The 13,239-nt window shown below is 44.0% G+C and overlaps 1 protein-coding gene across 1 annotated transcript in view; it reads right to left on the bottom strand.

The window, feature by feature from the left end:
- NBEAL1 (neurobeachin like 1) overlaps positions 1 to 13,239 on the bottom strand; it is a 145,922-nt gene that overhangs the window by 97,831 nt on the left and 34,852 nt on the right. Inside the window, exon 6 of the mRNA XM_024206509.2 lies at positions 12,858 to 12,985. Coding sequence (XP_024062277.1) covers positions 12,858 to 12,985 — 128 coding nt within the window. The remainder of the gene's footprint in view (positions 1 to 12,857; positions 12,986 to 13,239) is intronic.

The following is a 13,239-nucleotide window of genomic DNA, read 5'->3' as shown; positions in this document are numbered from 1 at the left end:
TTCTATAGTATCTAATTCTTATGACTCATTGTGACTTTCTGTACCTTAACTCCCACCCATTTAAAATGTATAAGCACAAACAATGAGACAATAAGATGCATTAGACATGTTAAATTTGAAAATACTTTTGTAGTATGGAGAAGGACCACTATGTGAACTGTGGTATCAATTAATGTCCTGTTGCATGAAACCAGAATTCGTGTGTCCTGCAAAAATATAAGAATCACAGCTTCTGAAGTATAGAATCATAGAAATGGAAGGGACCTCAAGAGGTCATCTAGTCCAGTCCCCTGCACTCAAGGCAGGACTAAGTATTATCTAGACCATCCCTGACAGGTGTTTGTCCAACCTGCTCTTAAAAATCCCCAATGATGGAGATTCCACAACCTCCCTAGGCAATTTCTTATAGCGCTTAACCACTCTGACAGTTAGGAAGTTTTTCCTAATGTCCAACCTAAACTGCCCTTGCTGCAATTTAAGCCCATTGCTTCTTGTCCTATCCTCAGAGAGGTTAAGAAGAACAATTTTCTCCCTCCTCCTTGTAAAAACCTTTTATGTACTTGAAAATTATCATCATGTCTCCTCTCAGTCTCCTCTTCTCCAGACTAAACAAACCCAATTTTTTCAATCTTCCCTCATAGGTCATGTTTTCTAGACCTTTTATCATTTTTGTTGCTCTTCTCTGGACTTTCTCCAATCTTTCCTGAAATGTGGCGCCCAGAACTGGACACAATACTCCTAATCAGTGCAGAGTAGAGCGGAAGAATTACTTCTCGTGTCTTGCTTACAATACTCCTGCTAATACATCCCAGAATTATGTTTGCTTTTCTTGCAACAGTGTTACACTGTTGATTCATATTTAGCTTGTGATTCACTATGACCCCAGATCCCTTTCCGCAGTACTCCTTCCTAGGCAGTCATTTCACATTTCATATGTGTGCAACTGATTGTTCCTTCCGAAGTGGAGTACTTTGCATTTATCCTTACTGAATATCATCCTATTTACTTTAGACCATTTCTCCAGTTTGTCCAGATCATTTTGAATTTTAATCCTATCTTCCAAAGCACTTGCAACCCCTCCCAGCTTGGTATCGTCTGCAAACTTTATAAGTGTACTCTGTATGCCATTATCTAAATTACTGATGAAGATATTGAACAGAATCGGACCCAGAACTGATCCCTGTGGGACCCCACTCATTATGCCCTTCCAGCATGACTATGAGCCACTGATAACTACTCTCTGGGAATGACTGTCCAACCAGTTATGCACCCACCTTATAGTAGCTCCATCTAGGTTGTATTTCCCTAGTTTGTTTATGAGAAGGTCATGCGAGACAGTATCAAAAGCCTTACACTAAAGTCAAGATATACCACGTCTATCTCTTCCCTCCTATCCACAAGGCTTGTTACCTTGTCAAAGAAAGCTATCAGGTTGGTTTGACATGATTTGTTCTTGACAAATACATGCTGACTGTTATTTATCATCTTATTATCTTATAGGTGTTTGCAAACTGAATGCTGAATTATTTGCTCCATTATCTTTCTGGGTACAGAAGTTAAGCTGACTGGTCTGTAATTCCCTGGGATGTCCTTATTTCTCTTTTTATAGCTGGGCACTATATTTGCCCTTTTCCAGTCTTCTGGAATGTCTCCCGTCTTCCATGACTTTTCAAAGTTAATTGCTAATGGCTCAGATATCTACTCAGTCAGCTCCTTGAGTATTCTAGGATGCATTTCATCAAGCCCCAGTGATTTGAAAACATCTAACTTGTCTAAGTAATTTTTGACTTGTTCTTTCCCTATTTTAGACTCTGATCTCATTTTCACTGTCATTCACTATTTTAGATGTCCAATCAACACCAATGCTTTTCTGACTTTGTGCAAAATAAAATAGTACCACCTTGCAGTCCATCATGACAATATTTTCATTTGCTATGGCAGAGGTTCTCAAACTTCATTGCACACGACCCCGTTCTGACAACAAAAATTACTACATGACCCTGGGCAGGGGGCTGACCCCAGAGGCCCACTGCCCTAGGCTTCAGCCCCAGGCGGTGGGGGTCAGGCTTCGGCTTCAGCCCTGGGCCCCAGCAAGTCTAACACCAGCTCTGGTGACCCCATTAAAACAGGGTGGTGGCCCACTTTGGGGTCCCGACCCACAGTGCTATAGGAACAAATATGGCACTATTTTAATTTCATCTTGCAAAAACTGCAGAAAAGGTTGCATAAATGATAAAAATCAAAGAAAGGGGGGCTATGCATGCAATAAGGCTTTCTAACAACTTCCAGATCAATAAACAAACATGAAACACTATATTTAATAGACAGGAAGTAGGGGACAGACTATAAAGGCTCTAAGAGAGGAATAGCTTTGTGCTGGTGGAACTCCAATATGACACAGCATATCTTTGAAGGTCATTAGAATTTTGTAATATGAAAGTAGGCATTCAGAAGATCCAGGGAGCACATGCACTTCCCACATTTTGAGAATATGAACAATGGAAGTATTTGCTATTATGAAAAGGGCTATACCCCTCATAACTAAAATTGGTGAGAATTTCCCATGTACTTCAGAATCACAAATTTTTTTAAAACACGCACCAGATAATTGCCCCTACACAGCAGCCAGAACTACCGTCCCTTTCTCCACTGATGTGTCATTAGTTTACTTGCTTGCTTAATTCTCTTGAAGTAGAAGAGGTAAAAGACAGTTGGATAAATGGAGTTCTCAGACTGTATATTTTCCACAGATTTATTCTTTATTACACAACTTCACACATGACTTTGAGAAGAAAACTACAAGCCTCGTCCATAAGGCTCACTAATGTAAGAGCTTTTAAGGGGAGTATGATAGTATTTATTAACTGAAGTTAATAAGACACTGTGTAGAGTCTAAAGTGATTCAATCCTCAAAGGAGATTCAATGGGAAATGATCAGACGGAGGAGAGAATGATAAAATAAGTATATAGAATGAATCTGCATTACCCATAAAGCAGGGAACACATACAGAGAGAATTTCATCTTATTATATAAATTAAAGCAAGAATCTATATGTTGGGAGCAGTTTTTAGTAGTTGGCATGATACTGTAGACTAAACACCAAAAAAAAAAAAATGTACTACTACTAAGGATGAACCATTTAGTGCACATCATACTGTAGCTTTATATTGCTGCCCCTTTTGGCCCATATGGCTAGCCAATATTTGGAGTCCTGCTATGTTGTTTCTATTAAGAGGAAAAATGTATGATATGAGTCAGATATTTATTTGGGACAATCCTTTTTATTTACAAAGAATGTATACAAAATCCTGTCTCCCTAAACCAGAGGTGGGCAAACTACGGCCCATGGGACCATGCTGCCTGGCCCTTGATCTCCCGGCCGGGCAGGCTAGCCCCCGGCCCCAACCCTGCTGTTCTCCCTCCCCCGCGCGGGCAGCGCTCTGGGCGGCGGGACAGCACGCTCCTGCAGGGCAGAGCAGCAGTGTGTCTGGCTCCAGCCGAGCGGCGCAGCGACCAGACACGCTGCTCTGAGTGGCATGGTAAGGGGGCTGGGGTCAGGGGGTTGGATAAGGGGCAGGGGCTCCCGGGGGACGGGGAGCAGGGGACGGTTGGATGGGGCGGAGGTTCTGGGGGCGGGGGCGGTCAGGGGACGGGGAAAGGAGGGTTGGGGGTTGAATAAGAGTGGGAGTCCTGGGGGGCCTGTCAGGGGGTGAGGGTATGGATAGGGGCCGGGGCCAGGGGGTTGGATAAGAGGCAGGGGATCCCGGGGGATGGGGAGCAGGGGGGGATGGATGGGGGTGGGGTCCCAGGAGGGGGTGGTTAGGGGACAAGGAGCAGCGGGTTGGGTGGGTCAGAGGTTCTGAGGGGAGCAGTCAGGGGGTGAGAAGTCAGAGGGGTCGGATAGGAGGCAGGGGCCAGGCTGTCTGGGAGACACAGCCTTCCCTACCTGGCCCTCCATACAGTTTTGCATCCCCAATGTGGCCCTCGGGCTAAAAAGTTTGCCCACCCCTGCTCTAAACCCAGTAGAAACAAACAGAATCAGGTAACTTCCTTGCTCACAATTTCTATGCATGCCTCTTTGGCAAGTCCTGTGCCCCAAGGAGCTCTGCCCCTATGGGCCCTCTCATGGCCACCCTCACAACTGCTTCCTCACTGACTGCTGGCTTTCTGCTTCTTACACATCTACAACCAATCAAACCCCTAACACCTGTGTGACAAGCAGTGTAATGATACCACCTCTGGCAGGACACAACTGACAGTATCAATTCAGGACAAATCGCTTAGAGCAGGGCAGTCACAGCCCCCGGCTGGTGGTTCTCCATCTCTAAGGCACACCAAACCAGACAAACAGAGAGGACTTTGGTCTCACCCAACTGGCTAACCATAAGTCACCCAAGCAATTCCCTTAGACACTCCAGTTTCCCAGTATCACCACCAGTGCCACTCGTTATGAGGACGAATGGTTATGAAAACCAATACCCAGTAAAAGAAAAAAGGTTCTCTTGATCCCAAAAGACCAAGGCCCAGACCCAGGTCAATATACAAGTCAGATCTTACCCACAAATCATGCTGTTGCCAATCCTTTAGAATCTAAAATCTAAAGGTTTATCCATAAAAGAAAGAAATATAGATGAGAGCTAAAACTGGTTAAACGGAATCAATTACATACAGTAATGGCAAAGTTCTTGGTTCAGGCTTGTAGCATGAAATAAACTGCAGGTTCAAATCAAGTCTCTGCAGTACATTCACAGCTGGGATGGGTCACTCAGTCCTTTGTTCAGAGCTTCAGTTTGCAGCAAGGTTCCTCCAGAAGTAAGAAGCAGGATTGAAGACAAAATTGAGATGCTGCTGCTGCCTTTTATAGTCCTTTTGCCATGTGGCTTGTGCTTTCTTTGTTCCAACCACAAGCCACCCAGCACATGGCATAGAAAAACCTTAGAGTTAAGTCCATAGGCATGTCCCTGCATGCCTTGCTGAGTCACAAGGTGTATCTGCCGTCTCTCAATTGGTCAATTGTATAGCTGATGGTCCTTAATGGGCCATCAAGCAGGCTAGGCAGGGCTGATGGCAAATTGTCTGGGGTGTCACCCAGAAGCATAGCACAAGTTTGAAATACAGACAGTATAGAGCCAATACTTATAACTTTAAACACAAAAATGATACATGCATATAGACAGCACAATCATAACCAGCAAATCATAACCTCCTTAGACACCTCACTTGACCACACGTGTACAAGATTTGGTGCCACTATATGACATTGGTTGCAACAATAGTCTATACGGTCACAGTTCGCGTCAATAACGTCACAACCAGTCTCAGGGAAACCCCTCAGCCCACAAAGTTTAACTTCTGATCAGCCTTGCATGCAGCACATTGACTTGGGCAATGGTTTCCCATTTTTTCCAGCTGTCACAACATAAAGGGGCATTTAATTGCTCACTCTATTTAGCCTGAAAGGCAAGAGCTTAGCACACCCAGCAGCTTTATCAAGGTCCGTGATTGTCTACAAATCAAAGACCCACTTGATGGCAGTCATTAACACCTGCCAACATAACAATATTAAGACTAATTAAAATAAGAGCTCTGCCTTACATTACCATGGTTATTCTAAGTCTTTTTAAGAAAAATTTACATCATATTCTTTGTTTTTTACATTATCACCTGGTATCTCTACTCAAATGCAAGGTAATCCTGCAGACTGATTATGACCACAAATGGCGTCTCTAGGAAATTAGTTATCCCAACAAACAAGCTAAAATATATTAGATATAATTTGATGCAAAATACATAGTCAAATGGGTTTATATGAACCACTGTCCTCGTTTGTCCTACATTAAGTGTGGGGGACATTTCTCACATTTAGTCAGAAGAGTATCTGCACAATTCTCTAACTATTTAGGAAAGACTCATTTGTCACCTTGAAGACACTTGCCTCTCTAAAGAAGGGGAGGTTACTTATCTTGTGTAGTAACTGGAGTTCTTCGAGAATGTATGACCATGAGGGTGCTTCATTTTAGGTGTGCATGTGCCCCTAAGCCTTTGATCAAGGATTTTTGGAACCAGTGCTAGTTCTGCCTGAACATGCGCCCTACACATCCTCGGGCCCTGTACTGAGGTTATATAGGGCTTCTTCACAAGTGAACCACAGCAGTTTGTTTTCTACCGCAAAGCCCACAGAGGCAGCTCCAAAGTAGAGGAGAAGAGAGTGTACTGATTGATCACTGGATGACTATCAACCACCAATGCGATGCAGCCATGAAAAAAGCTAATGCAATCTTAGGATGCATCAGGTGAGGTATTTCTAGTAGAGATAGGAAAGCACTGGTGAGACCTCCTCTGGAATACTATGTGCAACTCTGGTCTCCCAGGTTTAAGATTAATTCAAACTGGAACAGGTGCAGAGAAGGGCTATGAGGATGATCAGAGGAATGGAAAACCTACCTTATGAGAGGAGACTCAAGAGCTTGGCTCATTTAGTCTAACCCAGCGGTTCTCAAACTGTGGGTCAGGATGCAAAATGGGTCACGACCCCATTTTAGTGGGGTCGCCAGAGCTGGCATTAGACTTGCTGGGGCCCGAGGTCAAAGCCCAAGTCCCACCACATGGGGTCAAAGCCACAGCCCGAGAGTTTCAGCCCTGGGTGGTGGGGCTCAGGTTACAGAACCCTCCATCCCTCCTGGGGCAGAAGCTCTTGGGCTTCAGTTTTGGCCCCACCAGGCTTTGGAATTGGCCCCCCTCCTCCCAGGGCAGCAGGGCTCGGGTGGGCTCAGGCTTCAGTCCCCCTTCCTGGGGTCATGTAGTAATTTTTGTTGTCAGAAAGGGGTCATGGTGCAATTAAATTTGAGAACCCCTTGTCTAACCAAACAAAGGCTGAAGAGAGATATGGTTGTTCTCTATAAATAATAAGAGGCATAAATACCAGGGAGGGAGAGGAGTTATTTAAGTAAAGGGACAACATTGACACAATAACATATGGATATAAACGGGCCATCAACAAGTTTAGACAATTGAAATTAGACAAAGATTTCTAACTATCAGAGGAGTAAAGCTCTGGAACAGCCTTAAAAGGGGAGCAGTGGGGGGCAAAAAACCTAACTGAATTCAAAACTGAGCTTGATAAGTTTATGGAGAGGATGGTATGATGAAACTGCCTACAACGGCATGTATCCGATCTGTGACTGCTAGTAGCAAATATCCCCAATGGCCACTGATGGAACACTAGATGGGGAGGACTATGAATTACTACAAAGAATTCTTTTCCAGGTGTCTGGCTGTTGGGTCTTGCTTAGGGTCAAACTGACCGCCGCATTTGAGGTCGGAAGGAATTTTCCCCCAGGTCAAATTGGAAGAGACCCTAGGGGTTTTTTACCTTCCTCTGCAGCATGGGGCATGGTCATTTGCTGGTTTAAACTAGTGTAAATGGTAGATTCTCTGTAACTTGAAACCTTTAAATCATGATTTGAGGACTTCAGTCACTCAGCCAGAGGTGAGAGGTCTATTACAGGAGTGGGTGGGTGAGGTTCTGTGGCCTGCAACGTGCAGGAGGCCAGAGCAGATGATCACAATGGTCCCTTCTGGCCTTAAAGTCTATGAATCTGCGTGGGCTGGTACTGGAGCACCCACAGAGACACACATCTTGAAGAACTCCAGTTACTCCAGAAGGTGAGTAACCTCTCCTTCTTCAAGTAGTGTCCTTACGCGTATTCCACTTTAGGTGACTCCCTAGCAGTAACCCCTTACGGCGGTGGGAGTTTCAGAAGCGAGTCCATGACTGAAGAAAGAACTGCGTTGTCTATTGCCACATCTGATCTTGCAGCATGAATTAGGGCCTGGTGGTCGGAAAACACGTGCACTGAGGAGCATGGTGCAGCCCTACAGATTTCAGCAACCAGAACATCTTTGAGTAGAGCTACAGATGTAGACTGTGATCTAACAGAGCATGCAGTCACTCTTAGGGGAGGTGTAACCTCAGCAAAACCATAACAGGCAATAATACATCCAGAGATCAATTTAGAAAGTCTCTGAGTGGAGACTGCCAGACTGGCACTCCCTTAGGTCTATCTGCTACAGAAACAAAGAGTCTAGGGGTCTTTCTGTTCAAGTAAAAGGCTAACGCCCTCAACGTTTAGCATATAAAAAGCAGACTTTTTGTGTAGACTGATGCAGCTTAGGGAAAAAGAAAAAACAGAAAGTGACTAGCTTGGCTGACATAAAATTCAGAGGACACATTAGGTAAGAACTTTCAATGAGGTTGTAAGGATACTTTCTCCTTGGAGAACAAAGTAAAGGGGGGTCTGCCATTAGAGTCATCCCAATCCTTCAAGTAGTAGTGATTGCCATCAAGAAGGGTGTCTTCATCATAGACAGATGTAGCAGTGAGCACACTGCTAATGTCTCAAAGAGTTGTTTCATGAGACAGTTAAGAACCATGCTGAGATCCTAAAGCAGTGTAAGGGCTCTAATATGCAGAAAAAGATTAATAAGTCCTTTCAGGAATTTTGCGATGCTTGGATGAGCAAATACCGGGAAACCTTCTATTGGCACATGGAAAGCTATTCCTGTTGCTAAATGAACCTTGACAGAACTCACAGAAAGGCCTTAATTTTTTCAATTCCAAAAGGTAATCCAAGACTGAGAAAAGAGACAACTGCATGGGAGAAAGAAGGCGCCAGTTACACCAAAGGTTATATATTCTCCATTTCCGAAGATAAATATGTCTAGTGGATTCCTTTCTGCTATTTAAGAGTATCTGTTGTACTTCCAATGAACATGTGATCTCTAGTCCTGAGAACCATTAAGGAACCAAGCTTGTAGTTGCAGGATGTTCAAACTGGGGTAAAGCGTCTGACCCACAACCTGAGACAACAGTCGAGGTTTGATCAGGAGCCACCACAGATGGCGAGAGGTGAGTTTGATGAAGTAAGGAAAGCAAACTTGTCTTAGCCAAGTTGGTGCAATCAAAATGTCTTTGGTTTAGTCCTGTCTGATCTTAAGGACATTTAAGAGCAATGGAGTTGGAGGATATGCACAGAAAATACCCTTTGTCCATGTGTAACAGGTTACTCTGCTCACCACTGGATGGTGCCACGTCCTGGCAGTTCTGAGGATTAGCTCAGACAGGCCAATGCTTCTTCCAGTGGTTACATCCCATTAGCTTCTCCTCTGCAGCCCCTCTCTCGCTCTCAGGAGCCGCTGCTGTCCTCTTCATGACTCAGCCCTCCAGTCACTATTGTGGTTTCCCCTTTCCCGGGGGGTGGAGGGGAAAGTGTATGAAGGTTCCTGCTCTCCAGTAGTCTCAGGCAGTCTTCTCCTTCACTGCCTCACAATGCCACTCCCACAGTGGCTGGCAGGGGAGCCCCAGGCCCACCTTCTCCTCCAGGTTCCAGTTCAGGTACCTTCTACACAGCAGCTAAGGTCTGTTCCCTGCACCTTGCTGCCTTTCCCTGAGCCACTTCCACAAATCCTTGCCTTCACCACTCCCCTGGGTTTGCCAGTCTTTTCACTCCCTTCTCCCAAGGAGTAACTTCAGGCAACTTGTCTCTGCAGCCCCCCAAACATTCCTTCCTTCTCCCAGGGAGTGACTGCAGACTTCTCCCTGCCCCCTCCTCTGCTTCCAATTTCCTGTCTATTGTAGAAGCCCCACCTGTCCCTTTCATTAATTAGCTACCTCCAGCCTAAAGCTCCCCTGTTTGCAGACTAATCAGCTGATTTGGCCCACCTGGCCTAACTCCGCTCTTGCAGGGCCAGGAAGCATACCCCATCTCACCATGTAATGAGGAAAGCGTCTCCTAGAGATTGGGGACTGAATCTCCCTCTAGAACAGAATTTCCTACACTTTGTGTTTGCTGCTATGGCAAAAAGGTTGACCTCTGGAAATCCACAAGCTAGAAATATTTTGTTGAGGACACGAGAGTCCAACTCCCGTTTGTAATTTAGAGAAATGTCTACTCAGGTAACCGCCATGGTGTTTGTATCCATGGGAGGTAAGAAGCCAAGATGACTATCCACTTGGCTATGCACCAGCTCCAAAGCTTTATTGCTTTGGTGCAGAGCGAGGGGGAACGTGTTCTGCCCTGCTGATTGATATACTACACACATGCTATGTTGTCTGTGATGATCTTAATGGACTTGATTTTGAGTAAGGGAAGAAAGTGGAGGCAAGCATTTCTGACAGCCCTTAATTCCAACAGGTTGATGTAAAAGAGCTGTTGTGACCATTTGCCTTGGACTGTGCATGGGCCCAAATGGGATCCCCAACACAAAAAGGTAAGCATCCAGTGTAGGGGAATTCCAGCTGAACAGGATTTCTGCATAAATTTTGGATGGATTCATCCACTAGGTGAGTGACTGTAGGACCTGACTGGATACAGATCTCTGTGCTTGTTGGGTATAAAAACAGTACTGAGCCACACCTGGAGATGTCAAAGATGCAACCTGGCATTGTGTGTCACAAAAACACAAGCTGCCATGTGTCCCACAGTTGCAGACATGTCCTTGCTGGAACTTGAGGGCTGAGCTACAGACACGCTTTGTATAAGGGTCTTTAAAGCATGGAACCGGTCGAGCAGGAGATGAGCTTTGCCCGTTATCGAATCCAGAAGCGCTCCTATAAAGACATTTTGTTGGGTAGGGGGTCAAGATCGATTTCTCGAGATTTATCTTCCTTCCTTCCTGAACTTGTTTGAACTGCTTGACCATACCTCGTGATATGACCGACTATTGAGGAGCCAATCATTGAGGTAGGGAAGACAGTTATTCCTAGATGACAGAGGAATGCAGCTATGACTGCAATGATTTTTGAGACTACCATGGGGGCGGATGACAGGCCAAAGTGTAGTACCCAGTAAAGGTAATGATTGCAATTGAAAGTGAAATGAAGAAATCTTTTGTGAGAAGGACAAAGAACTACATGGAAATAGACATCTTTGAGGTTGAGGGTCACAAAGCCGTTGCCAAATTGAAGGGAGGGAATAACTGCTAGGGACACCATTCTGAATTTCAAATGTCGGACATGCTTATTCAATTGCCTGAGACCTACTATTGGCCTCCAACCCTAATTTTTCTTAAGTATCAGAAAATATCTTGAATAGAACCTTTTTCCTCTGTATTGAAGTGGGACTGGCTCTATGGCTCCTAGACTCTGGAGTGATGAGATCTCCTGTGCAGCAACTGCTCTGAGAGGGGGTCCCTGAAAAGGGATGGGGAAAGGGGTTGAAAGGGCAGGGTGGAGGTAAATTGGATAGTATAACCTGAAGTAATGGCCTCCAATACCCATTTGTCCAATGTTATAGCCTCCCATCTTTGATGAAATAGAGAGGCAATGACCAAATTGAGAAAGGGGGGTTGTGTCATGCAGCTGATAAAACCTAGTCATTGGGTGGTCGGGTCTCATGACCAAACCAGCAAAAAACTGGCATTTGCGTGATGGTGAAGGCTGGGATAAAGCAGTCAAGGTAGTTGCAGGCTTTTTCTTTGAAAACCTCAACCTCTTAGCCAGTGTTTCAGTGGCCTAGGGAAGGTGGAAAATAGAGCAGGGTGGGATCTTTGTACTGATTGAGACCTGCTAAACTTCCTTTTATTTGCAGGCATGTATATCCCTAAAGACCTAAGTGTTGCCCTAGAGTAGGTTATGAAGTGAGTCATCCATGGAATCTGCAACAAGCTTCTGACCACTGAAAGGTAAATCTTCCACAGTTGATTGATTCCAGTGAAGCTGGTCTCTTAGTAGCAGCATTCTTTGGTACTAAGCCCTTTTCCGCTGAGGTATGGGACTTAGTTGGAATCTTAACATGCTTCATGGTTCTTGAAGTACTCAGAGCCTCACTAGCACTCCTCTCAGGGCCTGAGGTCTCCGGTGACGGGATCTTATTTGATAAGGAACTCTCTATTGTTTTCCTCCTCTTATCTCCTTCCTTTCCCCATATTTTGGGCAGCTGTAGTAGGGAAATTTTGTTATCCCTTGGAAAAACTGATGGATTCATAAGACACCATTTTCTGGGAAAATAGGAAAGCCACTATAAGAAATTATTACTAGTAAAATTTTCAGATGAAGATTGGGCACATATTTGATTCAGCTATGTAGGTCATAGTGCAACAGCTTCCAACTAAATGCAGAGCCTTTTAAAATTTTGTTTTGATACTGTGGTAATGAATACCACAATAATGCTAACAAAACAACATCTGTTTTGTAAACTATAATTTGTATACTTGAAATGTTTAATAAATGTTTTAAAAGGAAGCAGAAGTATGTAGAGATTTGTAATAGATTAATTATTTCCTCTCAATCTCTATTTTTAGTACTAAAATAAGGGAACAGGTAGCATCTCTAGAAAAAATCATACACTATTTCGGTTATTAGAACCCAGCATAAAGCATACATCGCTAATCTGCTTCCAAACATGTACCTCAGGAAGTACTCAGCTGGGACCCTGGCTATCTATTCTCTCCAGAACTTTCAAATAAAAAAACCTGGGTTTTTATTTGATGGAATTGGATAGATTAGTACCTCCAATACTCTTAGTGGCAGTGTAGTACAGTACCCTAATAATTATCAGTATGTCTGCTTCATAGTATTGATTTTGGTGCAAAGAGATACTTTCTTGATTCCTTCATTCATGTTTTCAATACAGAACATATCTTTGGGAAAGCTTATTGGTATCAAATCTAGTCCTCGGTGCTACCAATGCTAATAGCTGCTAAAATGCAAGAGTACAAGTGTGTCAGTGTAATTATGTCTCATTTCAGCTCGGTGTGGGGTGACCATGGTTGTGTTGAAACCATTAAATATCATTGTAGTAACATTTTAAAGAAATTATCACAGTATTAGAATTTACCATATCAGGTAAACACATACCCTGCAATTTGCTGCCTCCAGTTTCGATACGGATCATAGAGACTTTCACAAAAAGCCAATGCGTGTCTTACAAACTCTTCTATAGGTGATTGATCTGCCACTTCTTTCTCTTTTGTTTTGCTTTTTAACTGAGAGAAAAGAAACAATTATGATCAGAATGCTTCTAGGAACACAAATTGTGGAAGAAAGAAGTCCACCAACAGAGTTAAGGCTGGGATTCTCAAGAGACCTTAAGGGTGTTGGGCATCCGATTCTCACTGACTTTCAATGGCATATTTGAACCTGCCTCACTTAGGCTCCTTTGAAAATCCCAGTCCAAGCTTCCATTCCTTCTGCTTTACTGAGATATGCAATATACAATGTACTAAAAATAATTATCAAC

This window comes from Terrapene carolina, unplaced genomic scaffold (assembly GCF_002925995.2).
Source record: "Terrapene carolina triunguis isolate 2854851 unplaced genomic scaffold, T_m_triunguis-2.0 Scaffold62, whole genome shotgun sequence".
NCBI classification, from domain to species: Eukaryota; Metazoa; Chordata; order Testudines; family Emydidae; genus Terrapene; species Terrapene triunguis.
This window is presented reverse-complemented; position numbering and strand designations above follow the sequence as displayed.